The sequence below is a fragment of the Leopardus geoffroyi genome, chromosome C3 (genome assembly GCF_018350155.1).
Source record: "Leopardus geoffroyi isolate Oge1 chromosome C3, O.geoffroyi_Oge1_pat1.0, whole genome shotgun sequence".
NCBI lineage: Eukaryota > Metazoa > Chordata > Mammalia > Carnivora > Felidae > Leopardus > Leopardus geoffroyi.
The window spans coordinates 74,349,921-74,367,932 of record NC_059338.1 but is presented as its reverse complement, the minus strand read 5'-3'; the positions used below and the strand labels follow the sequence as shown (position 1 = coordinate 74,367,932).

General features: G+C 59.4%; 1 protein-coding gene across 1 annotated transcript in view; it reads right to left on the bottom strand.

Moving 5' to 3' along the window:
- KCNK9 (potassium two pore domain channel subfamily K member 9) overlaps positions 1–17,742 on the bottom strand; it is a 79,471-nt gene extending 61,729 nt beyond the window's left edge. Inside the window, exon 1 of the mRNA XM_045453569.1 lies at positions 17,291–17,742. Within this exon, the coding sequence (XP_045309525.1) occupies positions 17,291–17,573 (283 nt within the window). The 5' untranslated portion in view covers positions 17,574–17,742. The remainder of the gene's footprint in view (positions 1–17,290) is intronic.
- Between the last annotated feature and the right edge of the window lie 270 nt (positions 17,743–18,012).

Here is an 18,012-nt window from a genome sequence, read left to right as displayed (position 1 = left end):
GGGTGCCCCTCCGTGCAAGTGTTTCCCATTTCAGTGCCATTTTCTGGGCTGATTCCTCCACGAGGTATTCTGGAGACACCCTGGCCCTTGCCTTCAGCAGCAGGAGGCCTCAGAGCCAACCCCGTCTGCAGGATCAGGATCGCTCCCTAGACGGGGAGAGAAAGCCCAGACAGGGAAGACAGATCCGTCCACGGGGCTGCCTGCAAGGCACCCGGTCGCCCGTCGGCACGTGTAGTGGCTGACCGCGGCTGAGGGCTCAGAGGGCTGTCCCTGCCACGGGGAGAGCGTGAGCAGAGTCTGCGGGGCGAATGAACGGGTGGCCAGGGTGTCCAGGAGTCGGGGCTCTGTGTCCCCGGGGCCTGGAGGCAGGGGTGAGACGGGGCACGCAGCCACGCCCCCCGCGCTAAGTGGGGCCGTGAGACCCGCCCCCGGCCAACGAGGTAGGAGCAGAAGCTGCCCCGGGCTCCCAGGGCAGTGTGTCCAGAGGGTGGTGTTGGCTGGCATAACCCTGCTGACCTCTGCCCCGTCCTCTCCCTCTTGGAACAGAAATGCAGCCAGCACAGGTCCAAATGGCAGCACTCAGGAAGACGCAGTGGGAGAATCCGAGGAGCCTGGGCACCGATGGCCCTGGGGAGCACAGCCCGGAGACCTGCACCTTCACCCCCTGGATGGTCCACTCACACTTCCCCGGGGAATCCGCGTCCTCTGGCTGCCTCCAGGCCAGCCACACCTCAGCCTGGTCCCCATCGCTGTTCCTGACACAGGCACCTTACTCAGCCAGCCCTCTCCGACCACAGGAAAACACACTGTGCAACTCTGAGCCCAATGTGTGATGTTCTCTTTTTGTCCTGCCTCCTAGGAAGCTCCAAATACACATCAACTTGTCTCAAAGCCATCGTGAAGGTTAATATGTATGAATCTCTCTCTCTTTCTCTCTCTCTCTCTCTCTCTCACTCACACACACACACACACACGATTTTTGACCTGGTTTTATACCTTACTTTTACACCTTTTGTTATAAGCCATGTCACAACCTTCCTGATGAAAAAGGGTAAAACAGAAGCTAAAAACACGAACGTCTATGTAACAGGTGCTCATAAAAGAAATCGGACACAGACATAATCTCAGGACAAGAAAGAATTTACAGCTAAAAGTATCAAAAACAGGGGCACCTGGGAGGCTCAGCGGTTTAAGCATCTGACCCTTGATTTGGGCTCGGGTCATGATCTCAGCGTTCATGAGTTCGAGCCCCACATCGGCCTCTACGCTGACAGCACAGAACCTGCTTGAAATTCTCCCTCTCTCTCTGCCCCTCCCCCGCTCACACTGTGTCTCTCTCAAAAACAAATAAACTTTAAATAAATAAATAAAGGTATCAAAAACCATAAAGAAGCTTGCTTTGTAAAGCTTCTCCACCAGGGAGAGAGAACACACCTTTATACATCTAACCGCATGGCTTCAAAACACACGAAACTAAAATCGCCAGAAATACAGAAATACAATTTGCCAGAAATACACTGGCAAATCCCAGTGGCAAAGTGCTGAAGGAGGCACTAACAGACGTCCCTCGGAAATTCATCGGGCCTCAGTAAGAATGACAATCCTCACACAATCACAGACCGGGCATGGGACGGGATGCCTCCGGGGCCCGGCAGCGGAAGCGAGCGGCGTGGGCACCTGACGTGACCGCCATGGGGGCCGTGGGCGGCGGGAACGAGCGCAGGTTCCGCTACGGGCACGAAAGGCAACCAAACAGTGATCACTTAAAACACTCTGTGTGCCGAACCCCACGTGCGCGCAGGCTGAGTTAGCCAGCATTCGCTGGTTTTCCACCCTTGAAAAGGAGTCGAATAACGTAATAAACCAGTCTGATTTTACAGGTGTACATAGAACTGTAGGGACAGCGGAGAGATAGCTGTTCTTTTCCAGCATCCTTGGAACTTTATAAAAAGTGATCCTTGGGGCGTCTGGGTGGCTCCGTCGGTTAAGCGTCCGACTTCGGCTCAGGTCATGATCTCGCGGTCCGTGAGTTCGAGCCCCGTGTCGGGCTCTGTGCTGACAGCTCGGAGCCTGGAGCCTGCTTCGGATTCTGTGTCTCCCTCCCTCTCTGTCTCTCCCCCATTCATGCTCTGTCTCTGTCTCTCAAAAATAAATTTAAAAAGGTGAAAAAAAAAAGTGATCCTTGAACTACAAGGAAAAAGCCCAATAAATCTTGAAATGTAGAAGCCATATGTAATTCAGACATGAACTTCCAGACAGAGAGCACTCAACAGCCGTTAGCGCCTTCAAAAGTTTGGAATGCAACAGCTAACTCAGTCTTCTTGACAACCTTGAGGGCTCTTGTTATTTTCATTGCTATTATTACCCCCATTTTGTAGATGGCAAAAGCCAAAGCACAGACAGGTTGCGTTCTACACTGAAGGTCACACAGCTAGTAAGTGGCCAAGACAGGACAACAGCCAGGCAGTCTGGCCGCAAAGCTCACGTTCGTAACCACGATGCTGACAAGAGTGTGTGCGTGCACGTGTGCGTGTAAATTTAAAACAGAACACTTCAAATAAGTCTTGGATTAGAGAAAAAATATGCCCAGCAGTGAATTATTTACAAATAAGTGATGATAACAGACCTGCGGGATACAGGCATGGTGGTACGCAGAGGAACACGTGTAGCCGTTAATGCCTGCATTTAAAAAAGAAAAGCCTGGTATCTCTCGGTGCTTGAAGGTGAAGAAGGAAGAACAAACCTAAGGCATGTAAGAGGCATTTGATAAATACCACTGCAAAAGTCAGCAAGAGAGACAACATGACTAATAAAACCAAGAAGTTCTTTTGAAAGATCAATACGTGTCCTCAACTAATTCCAAATATTTTCAAGCAACATAAGGGCCAAAGGAAGCTTGCGAGCAGGCCAGAGCCTGGGGGGGGGGGGGGGGGGGGCAGCCGAGGAAGTGCTCCGTCCCCCTGCGCACGGCCCGCTGCCGGCCGCTGCCCCGTCCCGGGGACCCGACCGCACAGAGGCGGCCGCTTCTGCTCTGCGTTCTGTTCAAATGGTTTCAGTTTCACGATGCAAATTTTCAAATATATACTAAGGTAAGAGAACCGTGTAACAGACTCCCGCATACAGATAATGAACAGCTCATGGTCACTCCACCCAATTCAGATTATTTTGAGGCTGGTAATTCCCGGCAACTCAGATTATTTTGAAATAAGTGCCAGAGGCTGCATTTTATCTCTAAGTGTTTTGGTATCTATCTCCAAAAGAGAAGGACTCGTGTATTCTATAGAACCATAATAAGATAACCACACCAAAAACCTAACATTAGAGAGTATGTGTGTGTGTGTGTGTGTGTGTGTGTAACTTACAGAAATACTACATGTCACCTGTTTAAAAATCCAGTTACAGACCTGTTTAGAAGCAGCACATCACGGGGCGCCTGGGTGGCGCAGTCGGTTAAGCGTCCGACTTCGGCTCAGGTCATGATCTCGCGGTCCGTGAGTTCAAGCCCCGTGTTGGGCTCTGTGCTGACAGCTCAGAGCCTGGAGCCTGTTTCGAATTCTGTGTCTCCTTCTCTCTCTGACCCTCCCCCATTCATGCTGTCTCTCCCTGTCTCAAATAAATAAACGTTAAAAAAAATTTTTTAAATAAAATAAAATAAAATAAAATAAAAAGCAGCACATCAGACTTCGTGTATCCAAACCTGCAGACATGCTGAAGGAGGCAGGATCACTCCCAGTCTGCAAGTGGGGACACTGAGGCTGAGACCAGCATGGGGAGGGGGCAGGGATGGGAGCTCGGTCTCCCGAGGACACATCGGACGCTGGGTCCACTCCGCCACCGTGGCCCTTCCACCTAACACAGAACTAGATTTTGAGAATAACAAAAAAATAATGGGACACATCGGGGCAATAAAATATAAACTCCCCTTGACCATAATGAGACAGGCTTGTCTTCCTACGGGTGACACAGAGGAGAACCAGCATGCGTGGAACAGCCTCTCCACGCGCATCCTGCGCCAAGCACCTTTGGGTCCGCTTTCACACTTAATGCTCAGCCCCAGGAGGATGTCACGGGCCGAGCTGCGTTCCCCAAAATCCATATGCTGAAGTCCTGACGCACAAGACCTCAGAATGGGACTGTATTTGGAGACGGGTCTTCACAGGTGTGATCAATGTAAACCGAGGTCAGGCACGGGGCCCTGCTCCAAGGTGACAGGTGTTCTTATAAGAAGACCCACCGGGGGACGACCAGACACCTTGACCTCAGACTTCTGTTCTGTAGAGCTGGGAGAAATCAAGCTTCTGGTGCTCCAGCCCTGGGTCTGTGGCACTTCATCGTGGGGCAGGGCTGCCGAATGCAGAGAGATGGCTCCCTGTCTGCCTTACAGAGGGGTGGGGAGCATTCGAACCCAGATCATAGTCCAAAGCCGTGCTGGCTCCACTGTGCCCGGCAGCTGAGTACAGGAAGCAGCGAGGGGCGTGGCGAGGGGCGTGGCGAGGGGCGTGGACGGGCTCTGGGTCAGCCAGCAGAAGGAGCAGACAGCACCGGCAACCTGGCCTCATCATGGGGAGGCGGATGTCCTGCCCATGGACGCTGGCTTTGATCATGTGACTGGCTTCAGCCAATGGTACGTGGACGGAATGACAGCATAAGTGTAGGGTCATGGCATAAGGGACCTCACTCGCCTTCCCTGCCTGCCGATCCCTTGCCACCACCGAAGGAAAACACACAATGGCTTAGCACAGAGCCGTCTGTCAGCCTGAAGACCGGCAGTGAGAAAAGGTGCCCGGCTGAACCATCTGGGGCAGCCAAGCCCAGCTGGGCCACAGACTGCAAGCAGTAATAAATGGTTGTTGTTTTAAGCCTCCACATTTGCGGGTGATTTGTTACACGTCGCTAGCTAGCTGATACAGAAGGTCGAAAGAAGCAGTATGTAACGGGATCGCTACAAGCACAGACTCTGAGGTCAGACTGCCCGGGGATAACTCCTGGCGTGGCCGCTCTTCAGCTGCGTGACCTTGGGCAAACTGTTTAACCTCTCTGGTCTACCACGTCAGCTTAAAATGGGAATACACAAAAGTATCCGTCCCATAGGGTTGCTGAGAGGATGCAACTCGTTGAGATGAAGTCTGTCAAGAACCAGAACCCCATGGAGAAATCACGAATGGTCACTCCATTGTTGTGGCGAGAGAAGGGAGGTTAACCTTGCCCCGGGAAGCTCTGGTCGGCATGACTAAAACAAGCCGCCGAGAGATCTTCTGTCTCTTTTGTTTGTTTCAACACTGATGCCACATCTGCCTTTGTCACAGTGTGACCTCAGGCAAGTCACTGGATCTCTCTGAGCCTCAATATAACAGGGCTAATCTTTGACCCCGCCTAGTTCACAGGGTTACAAAGGTGGTAAATCAGACACCCCCCCCCACCCCCCGCCCAGGGACAAGCAACCTATGGAGTGCCGGCACTCAAGGCAGAGCGACGGAAAAGCCTTCCATCTCCACAGCTCTCCCTTTCACTGGTGCAGGGTGGACAAGGATGCACGCCACCGTTGTCCACTCTATCCCCAAGGCAGACACGACTAATCCATCGCAGAGGGCACTCTTCCCACTGGGGCTGCTTCTCAGCTCGGTGTTCCAGTGACCAAGCCAACCGGCAGGACCAGAGGGACCCGGCGAAACTTCCCATCCCCGGAGCTAGAGCAGGGCCCAGGGGCTCCCCTTCCCAGGCCTGGCTCCACAGTGTTCAGAAGGTCAAGGGCCCCAGGTCCACAACTGCACCCACGGAGTCCCTTGGACCAGCTGTGTCCGAGATGACGGTGGATTTTTTGCACCTGGGGACACCAGCCTTCCGACGCGGCACGACCAGGTCCCGGCCACACAAAGATTGCTAAGAAAACGTTCTGAGATGGCGAGGACCTCAAAAACGTCTTCCCCACTGCCGAGAGCTGCCGAAGCCGCGGCGGCACCAGGAGACCCACACCCGCCCGTGTGGTTGGTGGGAACACTACCCGCCATCACCAGTGCCCTCGCGCCCTCTGGCCTGGGAATCCCACCGTCACCCAAAACCCTTAGGGAAGAACCCAACCCAAGCTACACACGCACACAGGTGTTCACGAAAGCGCTGCCTAGAGTTGGCAAAAAATGAAAATAAAAAAAGGTACGTTAAATTGCCATGAATAGAGGAGTCAAGAGATGACAACACATTCTGTTACTGGAGTTAGAGCCGTGAAAACAAATCTCCCTTAAGACGGCAGAAACACAAGGCAGTGCTGGACACAAACTTAGAAACAAAAGGGCTCTGAACTGCTAGGCGTCCCCTACAGACACTATGGGTGCCTACCAACACCTAGCTCCGCTCCTTCCTCACCATCAGAACCCCAGTTAGGTCTGAGAAACAGCACGCCTCATTTTCCAAGCTCCCTCGCAGCTAGGGTTGGTCATGAGACACAGTCCTGGCCGTGGGTGGGCCATCCGGAAAAGCTCTTCAGATAGGAGCAAGCCCAGCTGGCACACGCCTTTCTCTTTTGTTCTTCTGCTTCTCGCTGCCAGGAGGATGCCGGAGGTGATGCCGGTGCTGATGCAGCCATCTTGGAGCCATGAGGCACCGGCTTTAGGACAAAAGCCACACTGAGATGGCAGAAGAGAATGACAGCAGGAGCCAGAGTCTCTGAAGGCATCCTGGAGCGCCTGCCAGCCCACCCGCTCATCCCAGACTCCAAAACAGAGAGACAGGAAACTGCTTTTGGTCAGGGCACCACCGAAAGGGTTTTCAGCTACAGGCAGCTGAACATAATCTCTAACATGCTCATTCTGACGAAGTGATAAAAACAGTACACAAACGTGGGCAAAATGATGAGCATGTGAACAAGAAAAGCTAAAGTCATTTTCAGATACGACCACAGAACCACAGGGGAGTTGTGGGGGCTTCTCTCCCCTCTTCATAAAATGTTCTCTGCCACTGCGTTCTCTGCTCAGTGATGTGAGCACACACCAGCATTCACTTTGCCGGTGCCTGGGTCCCTCTGGCCTGAGCACTGTCCCTAACAGATGACAGACCCATTCTGCCAACCGCCAGCGTTCCCCAGCGCTCTGGGTTTATCTCCCAGAAATGGCGTTCACGCTGGGAGGCCCCTCATGACAACCAGACCCGGCAGGGACATCTTCCCAGTCGCCCCCAGCATCCCGGGGCCTGGCCCTTTCCCGGGGCCCAGACAAGATACGTGGCTCGAAGCCCAGGCCAGCCCTGTACCACCAGCACCTGTTTTCACACCTACTCCAAGAGACACAAAGGCCCCAACACCACCTGGCAGACCATGGAGCCCAGAGCTGTCTCCATTCCCAGGGCCTCAGGGCAGGGCTGGAGCCGAGGCCACGTTGCCCCAACACAGCGTGCCCGGGGTGTCTGCTTAAGGGGTGGAAGCCGAGGGTCCACCTGGGGTCCTCCCAACACCAGTGAGCTTACCCTGCCCACCTGCGTGGCACCCCCCAAGACCCCTAAAATGGCTCCCCCTGAGACCCCCTAAAGTGGCTCCCCCCGAGACCCTCTAAAGTGGCTACCCCCGAGGCCCCCTAAAGTGGCCCCCCCGGTACCCCCGAAGTGGCCCCCCCGAGGCCCCCTAAATTGGCTCCCCGAGACCCCCTAAAGTGGTCCCCCCAAGACCCCCTAAAGTGGTCCCCCCAAGACTCCCTAAAGTGGCCCCCCCAAGACCCCCCAAAGTGGCTCACCTGAACCCTCTATAAGCAGGCTCACCTCAGCCCCACCTGAGCTCCCCTGCCCATCCACATCCTGACACGGATGTCACCTCCCCTGAGAAGTCCCACCTGCCGTGGCCCCCACCTGCCGTGGCCCCCACCTGCCGTGGCCCAGAAGGTGGCTTATTCTCCAGTTCTGCGGAAGAGCTTCAGGGAAGAGAAGTCACCAGGCCAGGGGCCATTCTGCACTTCAGGGGACACGTGGCGATGTCTGGGGATGTTTTTGTGTGTCACAACTCAGGGGGGTGCCCCTGGCAACGAGTCAGTGGAGGGCAGGGATGCTGCCCAACGTCCTGCCGCACACAGGATGACCCCCACTGCGCAGACGCATCCAGCCCCGAAGTCAAGGGTGGGCCCCAGGGAGACCGCTGCCCCAGCCCGAGGTCACCCAGGGAGGATTAGAACCCAGCGCACCCCAGGCCCGGGCCGGGGCCCTCCGCGTGGTCCCTCCACACGGTCCCGTGCTCTCTGCTGCGCTCACACCAGCATCCTCGCCGTGGCTCGGAAGAAATCACGGTCTCTTGCCCGCAGAGGTGTGAACCCTGCCGGCAGGCACCACACAAGCCCCCAACCAAGGCCCCGAGTTGCCGGGCAGAGTCACCTCACCAAGCTCCTCCTGGGCTCCAAGTGGCGGGCGGGGGCAGCAGCGGTGGAGGTGCGCAGGCGCAAACGGTGGCGGGGGCCCAGGGCGTGAGCGCACAGCCCAGACCGCCTCCGGGGGTGGACGGCCCCCCAGCCTCTGCCCCTCATCCCCGGAAGACCGCAGCCACCCCTGAAACCCACAGCGTCCCAGCTACGTGCCCGCTCCGCACCCCCAGGGAACGGTCGACAGGACCCGGAGACACACATCACACGCTCACGCTCCCGGCCCCTGACCCTCTGGCCGACAGTCAGTCAACAAACGCCTTCTCTGCATCTTGCGCCCAGGCTGGGTGGAGGGAACAGCGCGCGCGAGGTCTCCGGTGGGAACTGTCAGGTAAGTGGTAGGTAGTCCGGGCCGTGTGTGAGGGAGGTAGAGGGAGGAAGGGAAGCAGGGAGAGGAGGGGCCCCAGGATAGGAAGCGGGGGGGGGGGGAGCAGGCAGCGCCAGGGGTGCAGCGGCCACGTGTATGAACCCCCGTGGCCCTCGGCCCGGGCAAAGGCCTCATGACGCTTGCTGGGAGGCCTCTCACCTTCCCCAGCGGGGTGCCCCCCACACACCCAGCACAGTCGGTGAAGCCAAAGGCCGTATCGCAGATGGGTGTCCCTTCCCGCCGGGCGCCCAACTAACTCACGTGGGTCTGTCACCAGTGGTGGGTTGGGGACCAACGTCACACATCTAAGCCGCAGGAGCGGGAAGGTCCCCATTTGGCACGACGGGCCCCTAACCTGCCATCTCCCATTAAAACCAACAGCTCGAGTTCCAAAGGGGCCTCCTCCATCGGGCACGCGCCCAGGGGCCCCAAGGCACAACCACGCGGGAAGATGGCCCCCTGAAGCAGCCAGCCCGAAGTCCTCCTGCTCCTGGGGGCCAGAGGTGGCACTTGGGTCTCTAGCGGGCCTGCCCTGAGCACCGTCCGGGGAGCCCGAGCCCAGCCCTGCCCTGGGGCCTCTGGTGTGGGACGGGGATGCTATGGCACAGACACAAAACTAGGGCACCGCGTGAGAGGCGCCCTAGGACGGCGAGGTACAGCAGGCCGGGGGCACAGCCACGCATCCCCTGCCCAGGCGGGGAAAGGACAGTGGGGGAGGGGCAGGGCACAGCTGGACCAGGGAAGCCGGCGCAAACTGTGACCCGGGCAGGCACTGGACTGGCTGGGGCTCTGGCCCGAGGCTCTGGCTCTGGCCCTACGGGGAACGGGGTGCTGGGGGGCCTGGCAGGGTGTCATCTTCACAAAGGGGGTCATGGCGGCAGGCATCCCCGAAGCCGCATCCTCTTGGCTGGAACCGTCTGGGGAAATCGAGCACCTGGGCTTGTACGCGGTGGCCCCAAAAGGCCCCGGGCCCGGCGTCCCGCCCTGAGAGCCTCCTTCTGCAGCTGGCGGGAGCCCCTCACGAGGGTCCGGGCCACGGGCCCCACAAGTCGCAGCGCAGACGACCCTCGAGAAGGCGGGCAGCGTAGCAGCACGTGACCAGTCCCCCACGTCGCACACAGGAGCCCAGCGTCCGCCTGACCGTCATCATCACAACCAAAAGCCCCAGGTGCCTCCGAGGACGCCTTTCACAGACGTGCGCTCGATGTTCACGGCCACACACGCAAAGCTCTAGGTCCCCATCTCACAGACAAGGAAGCGAGGCTGGTGGGTCACAGCTGGGATTGGGTGTCCGGGACAGACAGACACGGGGCAGTCCTGCCTGGGGCTACAGGCCCCCGGGCTCCGCCTGCTCCCCGAGCCTCTCTGTGCCCAGTCCGAGGAGGCACGTGGCTTCCCCTGGACGGGAAGGCCGAGGCCACAGGCAGGGCTCAGATCTACCTCCCCCACTCCCTGGACACCTGGCCCAGCATCCCCCACCGCACCAAAGCTGTCCCCGTCACGACCACCGCACCATGGCCACAGGGCCGCCTCCTCTAGTCTGATCCCACGCTTCACCCGGGGCCACCCACTGGCTCCTTCTAAGGTTGGGCACGTGATGAGGGTGAGGACCGGGCAGGGCTCGCCCACCCCACTCAGCTAGCACCCCTGCGAGTGGCTGTTCCCCAGGCAGGTTTTGTCATGGCTCAAGGCCTGGCTGACCCCAAAAGCCCAGGCGGGAGCAGGTGGGGTGGGGATGTGGCCATGGCCAGGATGCACCCGCCAGGGAACCCCCAGCACAGACAGCTGCTCACAGTGCCCTGACCTGCAGGCCCAACACACTCCTGGTCTCTCCTGAATTTCCTCCCCTTCCCCTGCCACTGCGAATTCTTCTGTCAACCATCCCCTCTTCTCTGGGTCCACAGCACACGATCCCACTCTTTTCCTCAGAGATCCACGTCAGGGACTGTACTTGGGTTCACACCGACGCAAGACAGAGAAACCGCTGCTCAGGAGCAGACAAAAGAAGTCTGCGTGAACTAGAAGCTCGAGACACGTCAACGCAGGGAGGGGCTGCCCAGAAGAGCTGGCATACCAAGCGGGGGGGCATGAACAGAAGCACAGCACCTAGACGAGGGGAGGGGATATTCTGCACTCGGAGAGCACACACGCAGACCGAAATGGCTCGGAGAAGAACCAGGCTTAGGGAGGTACGACTGGAAGAAACTCGGGGGCCTAGGACTATCTCTAATTTCCTAAAGTCGGTTACAGCACAGGGGGCAAGCCGAGCTCCGCTCACTCCTTCCTTTGGAGAACCGTAAGCTACAGCTTGGGCGCCCTTAGCTATTCTGCAGGCAGAGATCCCAGAGTCGGGATGGGCGGGAAACAGAGCCCTCAAACAAAATCCCCTGATGAAATGAACCCCAGAACCCCCTTCCCCAAGGCTGGCAGGGAGGCGGATGCTCCACTGGGGGAGGAGACCCTCACTGGAATGCTCATATCCCAGAATTCCTCTGCCTGCGGGACTCCCTTAACGGCGCAGACTGCCTGCCCCTCCTTTGTCAGCCCAGCCCGCCTGGGTCCTTGCCGCCAAATTCCTGGGGCTCTGCTGAGACCCCGACACTTGTTTCCCATGGTGTTTTCCTGGTGCTCCGGCAAGGCTGGTGTAAAACCAAGAGTAGCGTTGCTCCGTGCCCTAACTCACAGGGGCAGGCCCCCTGGGCTGGCGGCCTGCCCGTCCTGGCTCCAGGGCCAGCCGCACCCTGGACTGCCCAAGCACACCCCCCTACGGCAGTGGCACCACACATCCATGTGCTGAGTCCCTCTTCTCTTCTGCACCTGAGTCCCCACCCCCGTCTCCAACTTCTAAATGCAGACCTTCTTTAGGTCCCCTCTTTAGGACCCCTCTTTAGGTCCCCTCTTTAGGACCACCACAGAGACTGGCCACCCCTCTGAAAGAATGACCCCCCAACACACACACCGCTTTTCCACATGGTGGCCCCACCAGATCAGAACCTCACACAATACCCTCATCGTGCATATAAACACACCCTACTACCTTGCACGCAAGGGAATGAGCTCCCTGTCACTAGGGGCATTCAAGAAGCTGACCGGCGGAGGGAGGTTCTGGGGTGCCGGTAATAATGTTTCTTGATTTGAGTGGGGCTTACAAGGGTGTGGTTTGGTCACAGGAACCACTGAACGATATACTTTTGCTTAAGCACGCTTCTCCGTGTGAACGTCGTACTTCGGTCAACATTTCTAAAAGGCAAAAGTGCCTGGGATTGGCCGACCGCTTTTCAGGAAGGTGACGTGGCTGGAACACCTCGGGTCCCCCCACCCCGGGGCATCAGCACTTACTGAGAGGCTACCCGGGGCCCTGGGCACTCCCACCCAGCACAGGGACGGAGACGGGCAAAACCCCAGTGCTGGAGGGGTGAACACAGTACATGGAGGGCTGAGTGACCGTTCAGAGGAGCCAACGAGCGAACGAGTGAGAGGGGGAGTGAGTGGCTATAGAGAAGGCTGGTTGCGATCATGCACGGACACACAGAACACGAACAAACAGGTGCCTGGAGCACCCTGGGAGGGAGTGCAAGGGGATGGGGGGCGGTGCGAACGCAAGACGCCTGGGGGACCCGGGGGTGGACCGGCGACTGGAGACGTGGACACAGGTGCGCGTGGAGGCCAGATGCACAGAGGGCCGCTTCACCTCCTGCTGCTGCTCTGACCCTCCTGGACCTGGCTAGTGAGGTGACCCAGGAAAGAGGAGGCAGCGGCGACGGGTGTCGGGACGGTGGATGCCGTCTGATACCTGCCCCCGCCTCAGAGCACCTGGCCAGGTGTCCCCATGCCCTTCAGGAAAGCTCTCTCTCTCACGTCACCTGGAGTCAGAAGGAACCTCACTTCTCGGCTTCCTCCACGACACCCACAGGCAGTGTTTACCGGAGGGCCGATGCTACCTCGAGCGCCGCGGGGTCCAGGCGGGGCCTGGGGAGGAGGAGCCAGCCACGCGCTCCGGCCCGCCTCCTGCACACCGCCAGCGGCCACACTGGAAAGTAGCAGGGAGACGCCTCCTGTCCAGGCCCCGCGCTCTGGGTGAGCCGGCCCTTCACCTGACCCTCGCTAAGCAGGTCTCCTGAACAGCGGAGTGAGAGGGAGAAGCAGAAGACGTGGATGGAATGTTCCACAGGCCCATCCTCGGCTCCTGGGACAAAGCCACAGTTGGAGCTCGCAGCCCTCGGCCTCCGCGTGGGCTGCCTCATCATGCCTCGGTTTCCCCATCCATCAGGTGGGGTGATACTCCCACTGGTCTTGTGGGAGAAGCGAGCGCAGGTGTGTGAAAGCACCACGCTCCCTCCGGCACCAGCCTGCTGGGTCCCCCCCCCCCACCCCGGGCCTGTTTCCACCCTGCGATCCTTCACAAGATGCCCGCGGGGGCGGGGGCGGGATGGACAGACAGTCTGCCTGGGGCAGGACAGATGATATCAACCTCGCTGGCACCAAGGGAGGCACAGGGGGCAGGGGCACAGCTCAGGGAGGCCATGAGTGGCCGAGGGGAAGGCCAAGCCTCCCTGGAGGGTGAGAACCTGCCAGAAGGATGCAAAGGGCCAACCGAGGAACGCACCCCCGGGGCCGTCTGCACCCGCGGCACTGAATGGGTGAAGGGAGCTTCGCTGCCCCTGTGCCTCACACTGAAGCTCAACCAACTGTTTGGGTTTCCAGCTCCTCCTCGCCCCCCCTCAAGGCCAGGCCTTATCTTGTCATCTAGACTGTCCCCAGAGTCTCAGAGGCAACGCAGACCAGGCAGGGGCAGGCACACAGCAAGAGTGTAAAACTATGTATTGAAAACTACACCCAAGAGTGCCAGAAAAACACAGAAAACGCTTTCCACTTTGTGAAAACTCCACTCGGGCTCTGTGCGTGAATGAGGAAGGGGAGATGCCCCTCGGCGCTCCGACTTCAAGCCGGCAGGGGGCCTGGAGCAAGGAACGCACAGGGGCCCCGAAACTCTCAGGGTGTGCCCCACCCCCAGCCAGCAGACCGTGGCTCCCAGGCCTGTCACCTCAGCTCCCAGGGCAGCCACCCCGGCTTCAGAGGAGCCCAAAGGGCCCAGAGAGACACCGCCCCTCCAAACTGCAGCCAAAACAGAAAACCTGTGTCTCCTTCCCTCCGTCTTTCCCCTACACAGACCAGTTTTTAAATGGGCCTCCTGGACCCCGCAGAGGAGATCTGAATTCTAAGCACTGTTTCTTCCTCTCTGATGATCCTAGAGGTGGTGACAACTTAGATCACAGACGTTAGATCCAAAACAGAAGTGTCCAGGAGATGCCCCCTCTGCTGTCAGCCGGGCACTGACTGTGGGGCGCAGCGCCTCCTATAGGAAGCCTACAGACTTGCTGGGAGAGTGGGGGTCCCTTAGGCCTCTGCCCCAAGCAGGAAATTCAAGTGAGGCCCTGGCCCTGCCAGGCAGAGGCTCCCGACCATCCTGCTAAGCAGCCGAGCACAACGGGACACGGATACAGGGCTCCCACCTTCCACACGGGCCTCTCGGAAGTCAACACCACCCCGTCCCGCAGGCAGCTTCAGATGGCAGGTGGCGCAAACATCAAAAAAGAGACAGAGGAAGGAACCGCACCCAGAAGCAGTGGAGGGCAACATTGGGCGTGCCCTTCCGGGCCCGCTGGACCTGTGCTGCCCTCCTCTGTCCGCGGTGCCCGTGCCCGAGTCCCCCGCCCCGAGGGCTGGGCGAGGTTCACGTGCCAGCCCCTCACAACCTGTCATGGGGCCACGGAGCCAATGCAAAATGGTAACCACATCGCTTTTAAAATCCACCTCACGGAGGGAGCTAGTAACTGAACCCGAGAAGCACCGTTCGCCTACAGACCACGAGCGCCACGAGGTTCCCGCCCGCCTCGTGGGCTGGACCTCAAAGTTGAAGTCCGCTCGAGAAATCGCTCAAGGTTAGATTAAAAATAAGAACGCCCGTGAAGATTCACCTGACCCGTTAATATCACCGTCCAATAGGAGACGGTGCCTCAGAGGGCCCGGCTTGGGGCTGCTTTTTGTTCTAGGCCTAGGAGGACCTTAATTTGCATTTATATTAAAAAAAGAAGAAGAAGAAGAAGAAAACAAACAGAATTAACTAGAAAGGTGTTTGTTTCCTGTAAATTTGAGCTCTTGGGCTAAACAGCTTCCCAGGGCAGACAGCATGGACTCAGCCCGTGTCAAAGAGCGTAAATTCACACCTACAGAGTGAGTGCTTTGCGCTATGCTGAGGTAGCCGCAGGCAGCTGGGCGCCTGCCCGCCCTCAGGTCCAACCGGGCAGATCAGTCCTGTGTCAGGCTCCTCCTGCAGGTGGGGAAACTGAGGTCGGGAGAAGCGACATGACCCCGCTGTGGTCTGCCAGGATGGCCAGACTCGAGATGCAAGCCAGATCGCTGGGCTCCAAGTTCAGCGTCACGGCGGCTGAGTTGGGGCAACGTTTTCTTCCTTGTCCTTGCGTCTGTGCCCCAACCTTCCTTCCCAGAAACTGGGGTTGAAAACTCGACGAAAGAAGTGAGGAAAACCAACAGCCAGCAGATGCCCCCCTGGTCCTGGACAGACTGGAGGCCCACCCGTGCGCCGGGCCAAAGAACACCCTCGGTCTGGCCACACGTTCCTTGACGTGTTTCTCCTTAGAATGTGCTCGGAGCTACCCGCCAGGGTCAATAAACACGCCTTGATGAGAACTTTACCAGCCTCTTTCTATTTTCAGGTAAATGGGAGCATCTCAGGGTTTGATTTTAACTCCAACCCGCTCCGCGAGGCTGGAGCTCAGCTCTCGAGACCAGATGGGTTTCAGGTGCGCGTTTCGCTCCTGGGTGCAGTGTGCTAGGGATTTCACCTGCCAGGGGCTAGATCATCGGAGGCATGCTGAGGGGATGACGGGCTCCCCTCCCCGCCCAGAGCAGTCAGTTCTTAGAGGCTCATTTCTTGTTCTCGGGCTCTCCAGCAAGCAGGCCCCTGTACCCCAGGATCGGTGCCATGTCCATCTATGACCGCCACAGCTCATGCTGGAAGTTTAACGACAAAAATGATGGTAATGACCGCCTGGCCCTTCCAGGCACTGGAGGCACAGTGGGGTGTGGGGAAGGAAGGACTTTCTGTGTTTTGGCCGCCGGGCCAAGCGGGAGCAAAGCTAGTTACGTAGACAACAGAAGAGCATTTCCTCCCAAAGACATAAAAACCTGCACCAACGAATTAAACATTTCAAACAAGATGACGCTCTACAAAGTCTTCTCAACCAAGAAGCAGAGACAGGCCGTCCTGTGCTGGTACATCCTGTTGCATATGGCACTGAGAAATCCAGCTTTTTCAGCACACAGAGCTTTCCAGACAAAGAAAAATACCAAGGGGGAAATTAGAGGAGGAGGTCCAGAGGAGTCAGGGCGGACGGAGGAGACAAGGGTGGGCAGGAGGGGACCTCTTCTCACGGCGAGGGGGCACAGGGGGCTGGGCGGGCACAGAAAAGAGGCCACCCGAGCCAACACAGCGGCCCTGACAGGGCCAAGGAGATGGCTGGGCAGAGGCAGGGTGCCGCGCGGGGACAAGTTGCAAACCACAGAGACACCACCCTACCTACTGCCGTGTCCGCTGGGTTGAAGCGACCCGCTCCGGTTCCCAAGGGTCTCCAAGTGCCACGTGATCTCAGCCAGGGCCCTGCCCTGGGCACCCACTAGGGACTTTGCTCTCTGGCTAGCACCATTGGGAGAGGGACCCACGGGAGTCCCCAGGGTGTACCCATTGGACTCTCTTCCCCAGACCAGGGCTGAACCTCCCCAGTTTCTGGGGACTCCGCAGACCTGCCTCATCCACTATCACAGCCGGTGGGGGCGGGGGGCCGGAGGACAGGTCCTGCCCTGCCCCCCACCCTCCACTGCCCTCTTAGAGCACTTCACCCGGTTGCCACCCCCACCCCAATCACCAGAGAGCAAACTCTCTCTCTCCTCTGGGGGCCTGGCACGACCGGGCTCCAGAATTCGAAGAGGAACCCCGAGGGAGGAAAGCTGGACTCCGGGCTCAGAGAAGGCTGGAGGCTGGCGAGGGTCCCCCGCCGCCCGAGTCCCTCTCCGCGCGGCGGAGCCAGGCCAGCCGTCTCCAAGTCCCGGAGAGGTAGTAAGTGTAAGGCTTGGAACCCCGCGCAGCCCAGCCCGCGCCGGGGCGGTGGGTGGGTGGGTGTCTGCTACGGGATTATTCTTAGCGCTCCACTCTCTTCGCAAAAGTGGCGCCTCCGCCCTCCCGGCTCCGGCACGCTCGCTCGGGGCTCGCACGCCCGGCCCAGACAGCGGCGCGGAGCGGAGCACCGGGTGGGGTCCACGAGGGGCGAGGCGCGGAGGCGCAGGAGAGGCGGGGGCTCCCGAGAGAGGAGGGGGCGCGGCGGGAGGGGCCCCAGCGACGAGGCTGCGTTTAACCCTCGGCGCCCCGCACCCAGCCCTGCGCTGCGCGCTCAGCCGCCTCCCCGGACTCCTCCCGGGGCGCGGGGAGCCCGGCGGCGGCGCGCCCGGCCCTTACCTATGGTGGTGATGACCGTGATGGCAAAGTAGAAGGAGCCGGCGAATTTCCACTGGACGCCGGCGCGGTGCGGCTCCGACTGCAGGATCACCAGCTCCAGCTGCCGGTAGTCCTCGGCGCTGATGTTGTACTTCCCCTTGATCCGGATCTCCTCGGCTTTGAGTTTCTCCTCCTCGCGCATCTCGTGGTCCGACTCGAGGGCGTCGAAGACGGCGGCGCCCACCAGCAGGTAGGTGAAGGTGCAGACGATGAGGGACAGAGTCCGCACGTTCTGCCTCTTCATGGCCGCCAGCAAGGAGCCGGCGCGGGGGGCATGTCCCGCAGGCTCGCAGCCGCGCGCGTCCCACTGCAGCGCCCGGCGGCCGCCGCCGCCTCCTCCGCCGCCGCCGCCGCCTCCAAGTTGTAAGCGGCGGCGGCAGCAGCAGCAGCAGCAGCAGCAGCAGCGGCGGGGAGGCGGGGGGCGGGGAGGCTGGGGGGGCCCCCCTCCGCCGGGGCCGCCACAGCCGCCGCCACCGCGAGGCGGCTGGCGGGGCAGGGGCGGCGCGGGCCCGGGCTCGGGCGAGAAGGCGGACAGGCACAGGAGGCTGCTCGAGCGCCGGGGCCAGGCGTCCGGGAGCCCCGACACCCTGCGCCAGACCCGGCCGAAGCAGCCCGCCCCACTGCGCAGGGCCATGCACGGCGGCCCCGCTGGGCACCGCGCGGGCCGCGCTGCCCTCCGCGCC